Source organism: Temnothorax longispinosus, chromosome 2 (genome assembly GCF_030848805.1).
Source record: "Temnothorax longispinosus isolate EJ_2023e chromosome 2, Tlon_JGU_v1, whole genome shotgun sequence".
Lineage (NCBI taxonomy): Eukaryota > Metazoa > Arthropoda > Insecta > Hymenoptera > Formicidae > Temnothorax > Temnothorax longispinosus.
The window spans coordinates 19,994,847-20,007,580 of NC_092359.1; the positions used below are offsets into that span (position 1 = coordinate 19,994,847).

The following is a 12,734-nucleotide window of genomic DNA, read 5'->3' on the forward strand; positions in this document are numbered from 1 at the left end:
ACTTTCACAGATATATTCTATGATATATATTTGATATATATTTTTTCTTTACTTTACACAAGAGGAATGCTCGTTCAAGCAAGAACATTCTATCGTCTTTCTCGAGCTACATTCTCTATCACGGTAACGAAACTAGAGGTTCATAAATACTTAGTTAACAGACATACAAGAGAGATTTGCTTCTCGCAAATCGACACGTTAAACAATTTTTCAGATTTATCGTCGTTCATTTGGCCTTTCCTTGCGCGGCAACCGCGGCCATCGCGGCCTTAACAGTCTCCTCATCGCCCAGGAACTTCATAGAAACGACCGGCTTGAAGTTCTCGTCCAACTCGTACACGAACGGGATACCGGTCGGCAAGTTCAGCCCCATAATTTGGTCGTTGGTCATTTCTACAAAAGAGGAATATTCCGTAAATCATCATAAATCATATAACAATGGCTGCGTTCTGCCGATACTCCGCTAGCCTAGCAATTGTGAGCAGTCGCTCGTTTCCTCTCCTTTTAATCCATTGGGTCAAAGAAGAGGAAACGAGCGAAAACGAGCGACTGCTCACGATTGCTAGGCTAGCGGAGTATCGGCAGAACGCAGCCAATGTAAATAGATTGACCGTGCACAGAGCGCCTTACGATCCAGATGTTTCACTATGCCGCGCAAGCTGTTTCCGTGGGCGGCTATAATGATCCTCTTGCCCTCCTTCAACTGCGGGATAATCGTCTCGTTCCAGTAAGGTAACGTTCTCTCGATGGTCAACTTGAGGGACTCGAACTTCGGGAATTCCTCGGGCTTCGGGCCATCGGCGTAACGCGGATCCTTCACTATCGTGTCGTGATATTTATGATCGGCCTCCATCGGCGGTGGCGGCACGTCGAACGATCTCCGCCAGATCTGCACCTGTTCCTCTCCGTACTTGGCGGCCGTTTCCGCTTTGTTCATGCCGGTAAGACCGCCGTAGTGTCGCTCGTTCAAACGCCACGTCTTTTGAACCGGCAAATCCTCCTGGCCGATCTCCTTCAGGATCGACTTGAGGGTCTCCTGCGCTCTTGTGAGTACCGACGTGTGAGCCACGTCGAACGTGTAGCCCGCATCCTTGAGAGCCTTCCCCGCGGACACTGCCTCACTCTTGCCTGCAAGAAGATTGCCGATATATCAAGCTATATATGCCGATTGTGTCAAACTGGATTTAACATTATGCTTTGCGGTAGTCTATCGCACGGTTCTTCAAGCATTTGAATCAGTATGCACAGCTGGCAACTGCATTCTTGAGATCTCTATAAATTTGTCCAACTAATAAAAATTCTTTTATTTATGTTAAACCCGTCGATTAGATAAAATTGACACGATACTTGACCCTCGCTTATTTGCGAGAAATAACTCGAATCATAAAGGTCTTTAACCCAAACTTTAATCGTTTGATTATCAAATGTTCAAGCTTTTAAAGTTCAACAATTAAATGTTAAACTTTTAAATGTTAAAATATTTGCAATACATGATTGATGAATGTTAGACCCGTCGATTAGATAAAATTGACACGATACTTGACCCTCGCTTATTTGCGAGAACTCGAATCATAAAGGTCTTTAATCCAAACTTTAATCGTTTGATTATCAAATGTTCAAGCTTTTAAAGTTCAACAATTAAATATTAAACTTTTAAATGTTAAAATATTTGCAATACATGATTGATGAATGAACGATTGGTTTTTATCACGCGTGTCATATCAGACTTCATTTTTAACATGATTTAAGATGTACGGCCGCGATACGTCAAACAATGTCATTCAGAAGAGGGACGCGCGGTCGCGCGACCTTTCGCCCTTGAAACCGGTGAACTTGGCGGACAGGTTTACGCACCCTTGTCCGACAGATTGGCGTCGTACCACCCGCAGAAGAGGTTCAACTTATTCCACTCGCTCTCGCCGTGGCGAACCATAACGATCCTGTATTTCGACATGTTTTTCTCCGCGAGACCACAAAGCCGGGAGACGATTCACGAGCAAAGCGCACGGTGCTCGATCCGATATTATGGCTCGATACTTTCGCTCAGCTGTTCAGTTCGAGTCCCGTCTCTCTCTTTCCACCACCCTTGAATTCACCTTCAACGAACACCGGAGCCCGGAGCACGTCTTGCGAAAATGCGAAGAGAGGAGAGAGAGAACTGGCTGCACTAAGGTCTGTTCTATTTATCTGAACTTTCTGCACAGTTCATCTTTTCTCTTTTCTCTCCAACGTAAAAAGAAAAAGAGGAAAGATAAACCGTGCAGGAAGTTCAGCTAAAACGAACACTGGTCGATAAAAAAAGAGGTTTGCTGTTCTTTTTAACTGAACTTCTTGCACTTTTCATCTTTTCTCTTTTTCTCGCCGATGTGAAGAAAAAGAGAGAAGCTATAAAACCGTGCAAGAAGTTGAGCTGAAAAGAACAGGGAACAGGCCTACAAGATTGGCCACACATGCGCTCTATGCTCTATCTCTCTCATTTTGACAGAGGGCTGTCGATGAGTCTAATCTGTAATCGTTATCAAATCGTATAACTATACGATGGTGGGACGAGCTTGAAGTATTACATTTACAATAAGGTCCGCTGCAATTAGCAATCATGTCCTGTATTCGTGTGATTATTTCTACCCTCCAATCGTTATAAATTGAAAGGGGCTAACCTATCTTTTTTGACGTTTGTATCGAATAGAAGGGATAAAGTGCGGGTTCAAGATACGGAGGCTGTATAACTTGAAGGAAGATCGAAAACGCATACCGCGTAAGTCCTTTTCACTCGAGGAAGCAGAGAACAGAACGTTTATATCGAGCGTTCCGAGTTGTCGAAAAGGAGAGTGCAGAATTTTCAAGCTGCCGATGATGCAACGGCGTTAATTTCTGCTTCAGCGCAATTGATACAATAAAATCTAAAGGGTATTTTTTCTCCTTAATAAGTATTATTATTATTAATCATTATTATAATATTATTATTATTATAAAAAAAATTATTTATTCAGAAACAGTGGTTCTCTCTCAGCTTCTGCTCCCGACCTTCAAGATCGAGCAAGGATCATGCGTGGCAAGATGCGACAGTAAAGATCGCGCAGGAGAATGCTCACAATCGCGGACAGATCCGCGAGACTGCAAAGCATAGTTGCTGTACACGCCTCGTTCGCAAAAAGCTGACCATTAATTATACTCGCTTGCCTTGCTCAACGTGTGTCGGAATCATGGAGATAATGAACGCCGAGGATATGGGCGAGCCGCGCGCTTCGCTCTCCACGAAGCGCCGCGACAGTCCCCCGTTGATCTCGTGCAATTGGCAGATCAGCAATAATAAGCAATTCATTGATGCCGTCACTACTGCGCCGCTGCGATACGCGCCTGCAAGGTGAGCGAATCGATTGACAATCGGTCTTTAAGACACCAAAATGATATTTGAATAATGTAAACGTTTGCACAGAATAAACTGCGAAGATGTAGCCTCTGTGGATACTTGTATCGCTCTACAACCAATGGATTCCGGTACGGAGTCCAACGCAGAACCGTGCACGCTGAATATTGAAGTATCGAACTGTCAGAGGATAGCGCGCATCGCCGTTGTTTCCGAAGGTAACGTCCTGGAGATCTTCAAACAATTTGGAGAATACGAGACAACGATACTCGCGGAGTTCATAGACGAGTACGAGGGAAGTATAGTTTTCCTCGGCGAAACGACGATAAACCCTCCTACTACAGAAGTCAGTATTAAGGTAAGATGACTGTCATTTATTAATGTTTATATTGACACTTTGCCCTTATATTTGATGTAATAACGTTTGCTTTTTTGGTTTCCAGTTTATTAGAACAAAAAATAAAGGCCCTCCTATGTGGGTATATGGTATAAGACTGTTTTTGACGGAATCTATGAGAGAGGCAAAACCTAGTGCCTTCGATTACGATGTTATTCGGACTTTTCTCAGTAACGCTAGCAATGGCAAGACGAGTCAGGGATCTGAAATAGCGAGGAAAGTATTTGGATTTTACGATAGAGAAGAAATTACGAGAAATTACGGAGAGAAGCTTTTGGAAACACATGCCTCGGGTTCGAGGTACGACGGGCGTATCAACGAAAATGAAAGGAGCAATAATGACAAAGAATTTCCAAATTGCGGAGATGATTATGAACAGTCAAATGTCAAGTGTAAAAATAGAGCTGTGAGAAGAGATAGTGAGACAGAACACTTGAACTGTGAAGAGAATTATAAAAGCTCGGGCGCAGATATCAAAACCTGCATTGATAATAACACAGAATCTATGAAGAAGACAAAATCCGGTATCTTCAATTATGAAGATTTTATCCAGACATTTCTGAGTAATGCCGGTAACGGCAAAACGAGTCGAGAAATTGACATGACAAGGATGTTTGGGCTTCATGATAAATTCGATAATAATGAAATCGTGAATGAGCAGTTTTATCAGAAAATTTTGGGAACTCTTACTTCGGACTCGGATCTTTTCACATGTAAAAATAAAATCGCAAAAGGAGATAATGAAAGAGATCGTCGAAGTTGCGACGAAGAATGTACAAACCGTGAAGATGATAAAAAATCCGATACAGATATCAAAATCTATATCGACAATAAATTCCACGATATGGAAAAGAGACTGATGGAAAAAATAGACGAAATGGAAGCCAGATATATCGATAATAAATTCCACGATATGGAAAAGAGACTGATGGAAAAAACAGACGAAATGGAAGCCAGAGTGAATCAGAAATTGGATGCCATTTTGGAAAGACTTGAAACACGGTTGAATTTACAGTGAATTTATTCCTTAATTATTAATTTAGTAAGTTATTTTTTTATATTTAATATAATAGAAGATTTAAGTTATCAAATATTAGTTAAATTTTTTAATGTATATAATGAATTGTTTTATCACGGATATATTTTTTTGTTTTTATTAGCTAATTAAAAACTCCGACTCAACAAAATATAGTTTCTTTTTGTTATTTTTATGCAATCTTTTTTTTATTATATTAGAATTTGTATTCATGTATATTATATACGACTGTTTGCAAATTTTGTATCAAAAGCACATATAAAACATTGCACATTTTTGAATTTATATTTAAATACTCTTAACTCACACATGTATTTAATGTGTCCTAAATTAGTAATATAAATCTGCAAACGTCTCAAGAGAGACATTTAGTATACATATATTAATGTTATTTATACAAAATTATTTGTGCAAACTAAGCTTTCTAAAATGCGATTATAAAATTACGTACACGAGAACAGAAATATATCACTTCATGTTAATCATATTATGACCGTTTTCATATTTATAAATATATTATAAAATTGTTTCAAAAGACAGAAGCAATACTTAACAAACAAAATAGGAGGCGTTAAAATAACACGATTGCAATATAAATTAAAGAAAATGATATTGGCAGTATTTTGAATGGAATGACAATATGATTTTTTAGCCTAATTCATCAGCCTTGTCGTTCTCCTGAGGAGGATCCCAAGCGTGAAGTTGTTTTCGCCATAGCCTTACCATACCGTCCCAACCCCTTCTGCTGTATTTTATACATTTTGGTGGCGTTCTTGGATGTTCTTTCGTACGCTTCTCTCTGAAATAAAATTGAGGCTTCAGCTAGATATATACGTAAAAAAAACGGAGCATAGAATCTTATTATATCGATCTCACGACACTTACTTTGGAACCAGCTGAATATATCTGTCGTACCCGATAGTATTCTTCCCGTAATCGATCTCTTTTTGTCTACGTGCCAGCACAGCTGGATCCGTCTCGTACTCTATAAGCCTTTTGCCGTTCTCCGACGAATTTGTGGTCGAGCTGGAGTCGCTGGAGTAACGTCTGCTGCGAGAAACCTTGGCGTCCATATCGTGATGATCCATATTGTCCTGCCTCGCTCTCTTGCGCCAAGTATGCAAATCCTTTGGCCTGTTCCTCACGTTATCTCTGTACTCTATGTACTTAATATCGTCCGTACCCTCTTCGCACCCCGTCCGGGTATCGTCACATCGCGCACTCGAGTTCTCATCGTTCTCCTCGGCCCCGTCAACGTCCGCGTCCTCCTTGTCGTCGTACCAGGTACCGCCTTCCGGCTCGCCTTCCTTCTTCGTGCCGCTCTGCTCGGACTCGACGATCTCTCGATTGTTCATGCACAGCACTTCGTCGAGCAGATCGTCGTCCTCCACAATTTGCAATTCCACGGACGAGCCGCGCGAGGATGAATCCATGTTCGGTGAAGCGGCGAGACTTCGATCCGGGACGTCCGACTATCTAAAAAAAATACACACAGAGATAACGTGATACGCGTACGCTTGAACTCCGTCGACTCGAACAATGCGATACTGGCGTATCCGCGTATCGGCACACGTATAATTCGCAGAATTTATCGCAACAGGTATAACCTACACAATCGCAGTCGGTGTGTTTTGCTTCGAAAGGCGAGACGTCCGTTCGCACCGGTCTCGGTACAACGCGCGCTCATCGGCTAGGCTAGCTCCGAACACCAACGTCACGTACGAGTACGACGAAAGGGATAGCCGCGATTCGAAATCGCCTTCGGAAAGCTTTTCTAATTTTCGTTACTCACTTCACTATATATTTACCGTGCGCGCCTTTTTGACTACGCCGCAGTTGACTTCGCGCCCAATGTTGGGCGACCGAGGAGTAAAATTAAAATCCCTTCAGAATATGGTGCATTATACGCATGCGTATATCATACTGCGTGATTAGAATCCCGACAGATTCGTAAATATATATTAGTTCCTAGGATGCTTTGTGGGATCAATAAATTGTTTTTTATTTTTCATTACTTTACTATTTATAAAATAATTATATATATTAACAATACATTCTCATATATATTCATAAAATTAATATGTTTTTATATAATATATTTTATATCTTACCGCATGCACTTTACACATATTTTTATATGTAATATATATATATGTTCTTTACATTATTCTGCACACTGCACACTTATATTTATATAATTTATATAATTTATTTGTATTCGTTGGAATATAAATTTTTTAATAGAATATAAATATTGACATTTCTATGAGAAGTTGGCTGCAAAATATGCAATAAATCGATAGGTTTAATTGCTTCTATCCGTGAATCGTTACACTTTTGCATCATCGAAGATTTTCCACCCTCATTTTTATTATTTATTTTTTTTCAACGAGCCTAATGACACTCCTTATTAATAAATATATACATTGATGTTCATTAATCGAGTTTTTGGTCAAATTTCAATCCAATCTTAATCTATTGTATAATAATTCGTAGTACGGTGTGTATAGTGCTCAAAAAGACGCCACTTTGTGGTGCCACAGAGAGAACCCTTATAGACATTTAAAACTGCAGGAAGGTATTATAAGGTATAAGTGATTATAATTACTTATTTTGAGTGTTAAAAGCATCGCACTTAACAACAATGTTGATACTCAAAATAAGTAATCAGCCACTACCCTCCAGGATGAAATTTCTGTAAAGGAAAGCGCTACACACGAAACTCATCGCTCGTCCGAACTGGTCTGAACGGACTCGTGCGGATGGACCACTTTGTGGCGCCACAGATAAGCAGTCTCTTGTACAGTCGCGGTCAACAATGCTTTCTACCTGAAGTAGCTGTTTTCCTGGGGATTTCTATAGTGCACGTTACATGTACTATAGAACGCAGCTAACTGGGCATTATTGACCGCGACTGTACTGCGAAAGGGCCGTTTCTACAAAGTCAGAAGTCGTTTGTTGATGACACCTTGACGCCACAGACTCATGAGGGCGACGTTTGTGACGGCACATATTGCTCCGTGCGTCGTGGGTTCACACGAATCTTAATCTCATATATCTAGTCGTGTTCAGTCAGCTGTTTGTGTGTGTCACCTGTAGAAAAGTGTGCCGGAAGAATGGCACCCTTCGACACTGATAAATTTATCCAGGAAATTGAAGCTCGTCCCGTTGTTTGGAACACCACCTGTCTAAAATTTGGTAATAGACTTCAAAGAGGCAAGGCATGGGAGGAACTTGCTGTAATGTTTATACCAAACTTTGAAAAAATGGACTCCGCAAAAAAAAGTAATACAAGTAAGTCGTTTAATTGTGTTAAAATGTCAATGTTGTTTGAAACGAAAAATGGAAATATATTATTTGTGAGTAATAGCGTTTCTGATTGCAGAGGGATTGTATAGTTACAGACTATCGGCACATTTAAAAGATCAAGCATCAATCAGATACATTAATTGCTCCCAGATCAGTTCAAATTCTCTCTAATCAAAAACGCTATAATATAGAAAGAACATATGTAAAAACTAAGTAATATAAAACAAAGTGAACATAAGAACTAATAAGTAATATAGAAAATAGTTTGCAACGACAAAAGAACGAAAATATTCATATTTTAAGTAACAGGGATTAAGTATGTTCAACAGAATTTTTAACAATAATTACTTTGCCAAGCTGAGGCTTCTTCTTCACTAGAAAAATAGTCAGCAAATGTTTCTCGAATCTTTATTGCTGTTTGTTGAATTTCTGTGTGACTCTTTCTGTCTAAAATCCGTCTCTTTCTCTCGCAAAATTGTAAAGTAAACTGTAAGCTTTTACAATTGACTCGGCAAAGTTTACTTCGACATCGAGGGGACGACGAAAAATTCACCATTTATTTGTAAGAATACCGAATAAACATTCAATGTAATGCCTAGAGATAAATGATAATTATATATTTTTTTTGCAGTAGAGTCAAGTTTTTTCTCCTGTACGGTCGTTGCATGTGTTTCGATAACTTGCTATTTTGATTGCTCGCTATTTCCGTTAAAATTTTCTATATGTTGAAATTATTGTAAAATTCTGAAAATGTTTTATCAATTTTTTTCAGTTGCAGGTCTTCAGCGTAGATGGAAAAGTTTAAAAGATTCTTTTAACAGAGAACTCGGTATAATTGATAAAATAAAACGCGGCAAAATGCAGGATACAGGAAGGAAGACGTATGTTTATTTTAAACAACTTTCTTTTCTAAACTCGAGGAATAAGAAAGCTTCTCAAGAAAATACTTCTCAATCAAGAAGTACATGTCACGAAAGGACTTCTGATAACTATTCTGAAGATGAATCTCAGGAAGATGAAACAAATAGTGTGAATCAGACAGCTCCGACAGCTCCAACACCACAACCACAAAAAAGGAAAAGAGTATTAGAACAGAACCAAATCGGGGGGGATTTGGGGAGGGACTTGAGGAGAGATTTGGGGGGGAACTTGGGGGGAGATTTGAGGAGGGATTTGGGGGGGGACTTGGGGAGAGATTTAGGGGGGGACTTGGGGAGAGATTTGAGGATGGATTTGGGGAGAGATTTGGAAAGGGAGTTGGGGGGGGAGTTGGGGAAAGATTTGAGGAGGGATTTGGGGGGGCTGGAGAGGGGGTTCCACCTTTTAGCTGCTAATATGGAAAAAATAACAATAGCTTTAACAGCGAAGGACGACCCAGATAGGCATTTTCTTATGTCTCTGCTTCCTCATTACAAGACGATACCTGAACAAACAAAACTTGATGTGCAAGTGGACATGATAAATCTCATTAAGAGATATCAATTACAGCTTTATCCAAGACCCTATTAAAACACAACATACCAAACATTCAATCCATATTATCCTGATTCCTCCAGTTATCCCCAACTTATGGATCAATCACTACAACCCACTGATGTAACATCTACTCCTGTTCCGTTGACTTCCACTGCGGATATTGGTCCTCGCAGAGGGTTCAAAAGAACAACCTGTCGCAATCATTACAAACCCAATATCTCCAACTATGTCAGCTATGTTTTCCATAGAGTCTGATTCCTCAATGTGCGACTATTTTTATTTAAAAAAAGAATTTAAATCGTGTACAAAAAGCATATTAATTAGATGTAATATTGTTAATATAAAAATGTTTGTGTAAAAAAATAAAATTTTATTACTATTTATTAATTAACTCATTTTACGCTATTATTTACTAACTTATTCATTTTATGCTAACTTAATGGGAGTGTGAACTTTTGGTAGCACCATTTTTCTCCAATACTGTGTTCTTTCGCCTCGTGACAGATTTGTGTTTTCTCATTTTGTAATGCTCCTCTGTGACGCCTGCCTTCGACTGCCGCGATTATTGCTGGCAACATCGCGTAAAAATGATCACTTGCATCGCGCGTGCGAATAATATGGTTCAATTAAGGCACCGATTGTGTCTGGATTTTTAATACGTGAAATAATACAAAGCACGAGATTAATACAAGAAACGCATTTTTAAAAATAGCATTTTCTAGCACGAGAGAGGGTGCTAATCTGGAATATTTGAAATTTATAAATTATTTAACAATGAACGACGCGTGGAGCAAACGATACACGTTAAATGCCATTTTAACAGTATTACGTTTTACATTTGACGAGCTGAGTAAAGTTAAATATTAAAAATAGATCTGTTTTCATTATGGATATATTTCTTACATAGAAAAAATTAATACACAAACGGATGAGTTCTTTTGATAGTTCCGGGATTAAGTTCCTTCTTCTGCCTTCAGTTCCTCTATGAGCTTCTTGCGCTCTTCTGCTCTCCTTAAATTAGCTAATACGGTACTTTCAAGCTCTGCATCTGACATTCTTGCCTGCTGCGTCTGTATAATTCGAAAACATTACAAATTAACGTTATTATGCGCAATAAATTAAGTTTTTGAATCTTATATGTACTATGAGCTACAAATAATACATACGAATATATTAGGTGCAGAAGGAAAACTGACAGACCCACATGGCGTGCTGTTAAAATGTGCGGCTGCAGGAGATGTAGGCTTTTCAACATTAGAATTTGCACTACTCGCAACACCGCTTGAACGTTTCTGTGTATCCCACAGAGCACGTAGCGTTAATGGGTTTTGGGCTAAACCGATTTCTGTCTGGAGCGCTGTTTCCTGAAACAAACATTTTATTAAAGAATTTTACCTTGAATTTGGATTATACATGTATATTCTTATTGCTTCATTATCAAGCATCTTGTGGACTTACCGCTGCACTCTTATCTCTAAATTCAATCATGGCGCTGCCTTTCTTTGTAGATGATATAACAAGACCCTCTATGTCCCCGTACTGCAGAGAAAGAATAATTAAAAATATCTGATCTAAATATCTGACGAGCTCTAATGAGAAATGGAATTGGAAGATTGTGATATTTACCTTGGAAAACATTTTATGTAGATTATCATAATTGTATCCATTTGTCTGATCACCATCTTGTACCTTCCATCTTATTTTGATTCGAAAGTCTCCCACATTAGACGTTGAAGCGTCCGATGAGCCATAAAGCTTCTTCAAGAGTTCTCGCGTAAAGAACATCTCTTCTTCTATTCGCTTGTACCACCATTCTTGTAATCTTTTCACTTCCGCCTGAATAATTATATACTTTATATTTATATATCTGAACCAACAAATCTAAAAACCCCTAAAAAGTATTGTAGCAAAATCAAGCTGATCGCATACTTTTGTTCGTTCGCCGTCGGATTTAGTCTCAGGCACAGACTCACATGATCTCCTATAGGCCTCCTCGCGTGCCTCTAAGTCCTCCTTCAATTTTTTCCTCTTGGCATCAAATTGTCTAACGCGTTCCTTCGCCTGCTTCCTGGCAGCGATAGCTTGATCATATGCTGCCTTGTTTCACAATACATTTTTAATAAATTAGACCAGCTACGAGACTTTCTAGAAGTCTAAGAAGAAAGGTGTTTGATGATGACAAATGTTTAATGAATTTTGAAGAGATGCCGAATATACTTACCCTGGCCTTTGGGTCTGTTAATATTTCCAGTACTTTAGAGAGTTCCTGAAATAATTCCGCGGCTCTTGGATTGTCAGGATTCTTGTCGGGATGGCACGTCAAAGCTTTCTTGCGATATGCCTTTTTGATCTGAAAATATAAATATCGTGTCAAGTGTTTACCTCTTTGATATTTCTTGATTATCTTGGAAGTATTTTTGCTCCGTTATAAAACAGAAGTAAACATTTTTACGCAAATAATCTGAGAAACAAACTAAAAGTGCATACGTTACCTCTGGCATAGAAGCTGTTGGCTCTACACCAAGCAATCCATATAAATCCATTTGTGTAAGTGGATCCATTATTGATTTGGGTAATTAGGGGCTTCACCTCAAATATCGATAAAATAAACTGTATAATTACCGCAACACAAAACACACTTTTAGTAAGTTAACCTCAATTTATTCCTTGTCTAAACACATGCGTACTAGAGCAGAAGTGTGTGCTCCCCGCTTTATTGCGCATGTGCATACGAGATCGTCGAGATCTCCCAATCGTTTCCGCCTCTTCGAGGCGTCTTCGATATTTCGAGAATCGCACTATCGCCGTTCGAGAAATTTCAAATCATGCTCGAGAATTGTTTTTAATTTTTTTGTTTTAAACGAGCTTTTAATTTATTTTCGGCACGTTGTATCGTTTTTATTATCTCCTCTGATAAAATATCGATCTTCTGTATAAAATATCTATCGTGCTGCCATATTTCGGAAAGGCAAGAAGAATATATACAGAATGCTAAAAAAATTTTGAGACTTTAAAAGTGTATAGTACATTCGAAAAGAAATAGGTCTTTAAAGGCTTTTGAAATCTTGAATCCTCTTTTTTACGTGCTATATATTTCCATCTGATTATTTCTCTGTCGTTTTTTATTATTATTATACATTTAAATGTCA

General features: G+C 38.8%; 5 protein-coding genes across 9 annotated transcripts; 2 read left to right on the plus strand and 3 right to left on the minus strand.

The window, feature by feature from the left end:
- Positions 1 to 11: 11 nt before the first annotated feature.
- On the minus strand, positions 12 to 2,150 carry Pglym78 (phosphoglyceromutase 78). Its single transcript, XM_071771668.1, has 3 exons — positions 1,855 to 2,150; positions 631 to 1,128; positions 12 to 393 (listed from the first exon to the last, which is right to left on the minus strand). Exons 1-3 carry the CDS (start codon positions 1,952 to 1,954, stop codon positions 227 to 229), a joined length of 765 nt encoding a protein of 254 aa, XP_071627769.1. The 5' UTR covers positions 1,955 to 2,150; the 3' UTR covers positions 12 to 226.
- A 153-nt stretch (positions 2,151 to 2,303) lies between these two features.
- On the plus strand, positions 2,304 to 5,102 carry LOC139809057 (uncharacterized). Of its 3 annotated transcripts, none has more exons than XM_071771666.1 (5): positions 2,304 to 2,576; positions 2,687 to 2,907; positions 2,991 to 3,364; positions 3,437 to 3,725; positions 3,811 to 5,102. In XM_071771666.1, the coding sequence occupies exons 3-5, from the start codon at positions 3,204 to 3,206 to the stop codon at positions 4,780 to 4,782; spliced, it is 1,422 nt and encodes a 473-aa protein (XP_071627767.1). In that variant the 5' UTR covers positions 2,304 to 2,576; positions 2,687 to 2,907; positions 2,991 to 3,203; the 3' UTR covers positions 4,783 to 5,102. The 3 variants fall into 3 exon arrangements, with proteins under 3 accessions (XP_071627767.1, XP_071627768.1, XP_071627766.1); XM_071771667.1 differs by having other exon boundaries at positions 2,690 to 2,907; XM_071771665.1 differs by having other exon boundaries at positions 2,304 to 2,907.
- A 291-nt stretch (positions 5,103 to 5,393) lies between these two features.
- Slbp (Stem-loop binding protein) lies at positions 5,394 to 6,669 on the minus strand. Of its 3 annotated transcripts, none has more exons than XM_071771671.1 (3): positions 6,412 to 6,669; positions 5,686 to 6,272; positions 5,394 to 5,599 (listed from the first exon to the last, which is right to left on the minus strand). In XM_071771671.1, exons 2-3 carry the CDS (start codon positions 6,231 to 6,233, stop codon positions 5,449 to 5,451), a joined length of 699 nt encoding a protein of 232 aa, XP_071627772.1. In that variant the 5' UTR covers positions 6,234 to 6,272; positions 6,412 to 6,669; the 3' UTR covers positions 5,394 to 5,448. The 3 variants fall into 3 exon arrangements, with proteins under 3 accessions (XP_071627772.1, XP_071627773.1, XP_071627771.1); XM_071771672.1 differs by having other exon boundaries at positions 6,373 to 6,669; XM_071771670.1 differs by having other exon boundaries at positions 5,686 to 6,276; positions 6,412 to 6,668.
- An 860-nt stretch (positions 6,670 to 7,529) lies between these two features.
- Positions 7,530 to 9,972, plus strand: LOC139825365 (uncharacterized). Its single transcript, XM_071798026.1, has 2 exons — positions 7,530 to 8,094; positions 8,882 to 9,972. The coding sequence occupies exons 1-2, from the start codon at positions 7,917 to 7,919 to the stop codon at positions 9,616 to 9,618; spliced, it is 915 nt and encodes a 304-aa protein (XP_071654127.1). The 5' UTR covers positions 7,530 to 7,916; the 3' UTR covers positions 9,619 to 9,972.
- A 487-nt stretch (positions 9,973 to 10,459) lies between these two features.
- On the minus strand, positions 10,460 to 12,693 carry LOC139825364 (dnaJ homolog subfamily C member 17). Its single transcript, XM_071798025.1, has 7 exons — positions 12,078 to 12,693; positions 11,807 to 11,935; positions 11,515 to 11,682; positions 11,212 to 11,421; positions 11,044 to 11,124; positions 10,752 to 10,949; positions 10,460 to 10,655 (listed from the first exon to the last, which is right to left on the minus strand). The coding sequence occupies exons 1-7, from the start codon at positions 12,144 to 12,146 to the stop codon at positions 10,539 to 10,541; spliced, it is 972 nt and encodes a 323-aa protein (XP_071654126.1). The 5' UTR covers positions 12,147 to 12,693; the 3' UTR covers positions 10,460 to 10,538.
- Between the last annotated feature and the right edge of the window lie 41 nt (positions 12,694 to 12,734).

Coding starts and splice junctions, on each gene's coding strand:
- Pglym78 (XM_071771668.1), bottom strand. CDS start 1,954: ATGTCGAAATACAGGATCGTTATGGTTCGCCACGGCGAGAGCGAGTGG. Junction 1,129..1,854: donor CGCCAATCTGTCGGACAAGG/GTGCGTAAACCT, acceptor ATCTTCTTGCAG/GCAAGAGTGAGGCAGTGTCC. Junction 394..630: donor CATAGTGAAACATCTGGATC/GTAAGGCGCTCT, acceptor CCTCTTTTGTAG/AAATGACCAACGACCAAATT.
- LOC139809057 (XM_071771665.1), top strand. CDS start 3,204: ATGGAGATAATGAACGCCGAGGATATGGGCGAGCCGCGCGCTTCGCTC. Junction 3,365..3,436: donor CTGCGATACGCGCCTGCAAG/GTGAGCGAATCG, acceptor ACGTTTGCACAG/AATAAACTGCGAAGATGTAG. Junction 3,726..3,810: donor CTACAGAAGTCAGTATTAAG/GTAAGATGACTG, acceptor TTTGGTTTCCAG/TTTATTAGAACAAAAAATAA.
- Slbp (XM_071771671.1), bottom strand. CDS start 6,233: ATGGATTCATCCTCGCGCGGCTCGTCCGTGGAATTGCAAATTGTGGAG. Junction 5,600..5,685: donor TATATTCAGCTGGTTCCAAA/GTAAGTGTCGTG, acceptor ATTTTATTTCAG/AGAGAAGCGTACGAAAGAAC.
- LOC139825365 (XM_071798026.1), top strand. CDS start 7,917: ATGGCACCCTTCGACACTGATAAATTTATCCAGGAAATTGAAGCTCGT. Junction 8,095..8,881: donor CGCAAAAAAAAGTAATACAA/GTAAGTCGTTTA, acceptor AATTTTTTTCAG/TTGCAGGTCTTCAGCGTAGA.
- LOC139825364 (XM_071798025.1), bottom strand. CDS start 12,146: ATGGATCCACTTACACAAATGGATTTATATGGATTGCTTGGTGTAGAG. Junction 11,683..11,806: donor TAACAGACCCAAAGGCCAGG/GTAAGTATATTC, acceptor TTGTGAAACAAG/GCAGCATATGATCAAGCTAT. Junction 10,656..10,751: donor CTTCTGCACCTAATATATTC/GTATGTATTATT, acceptor CGAATTATACAG/ACGCAGCAGGCAAGAATGTC.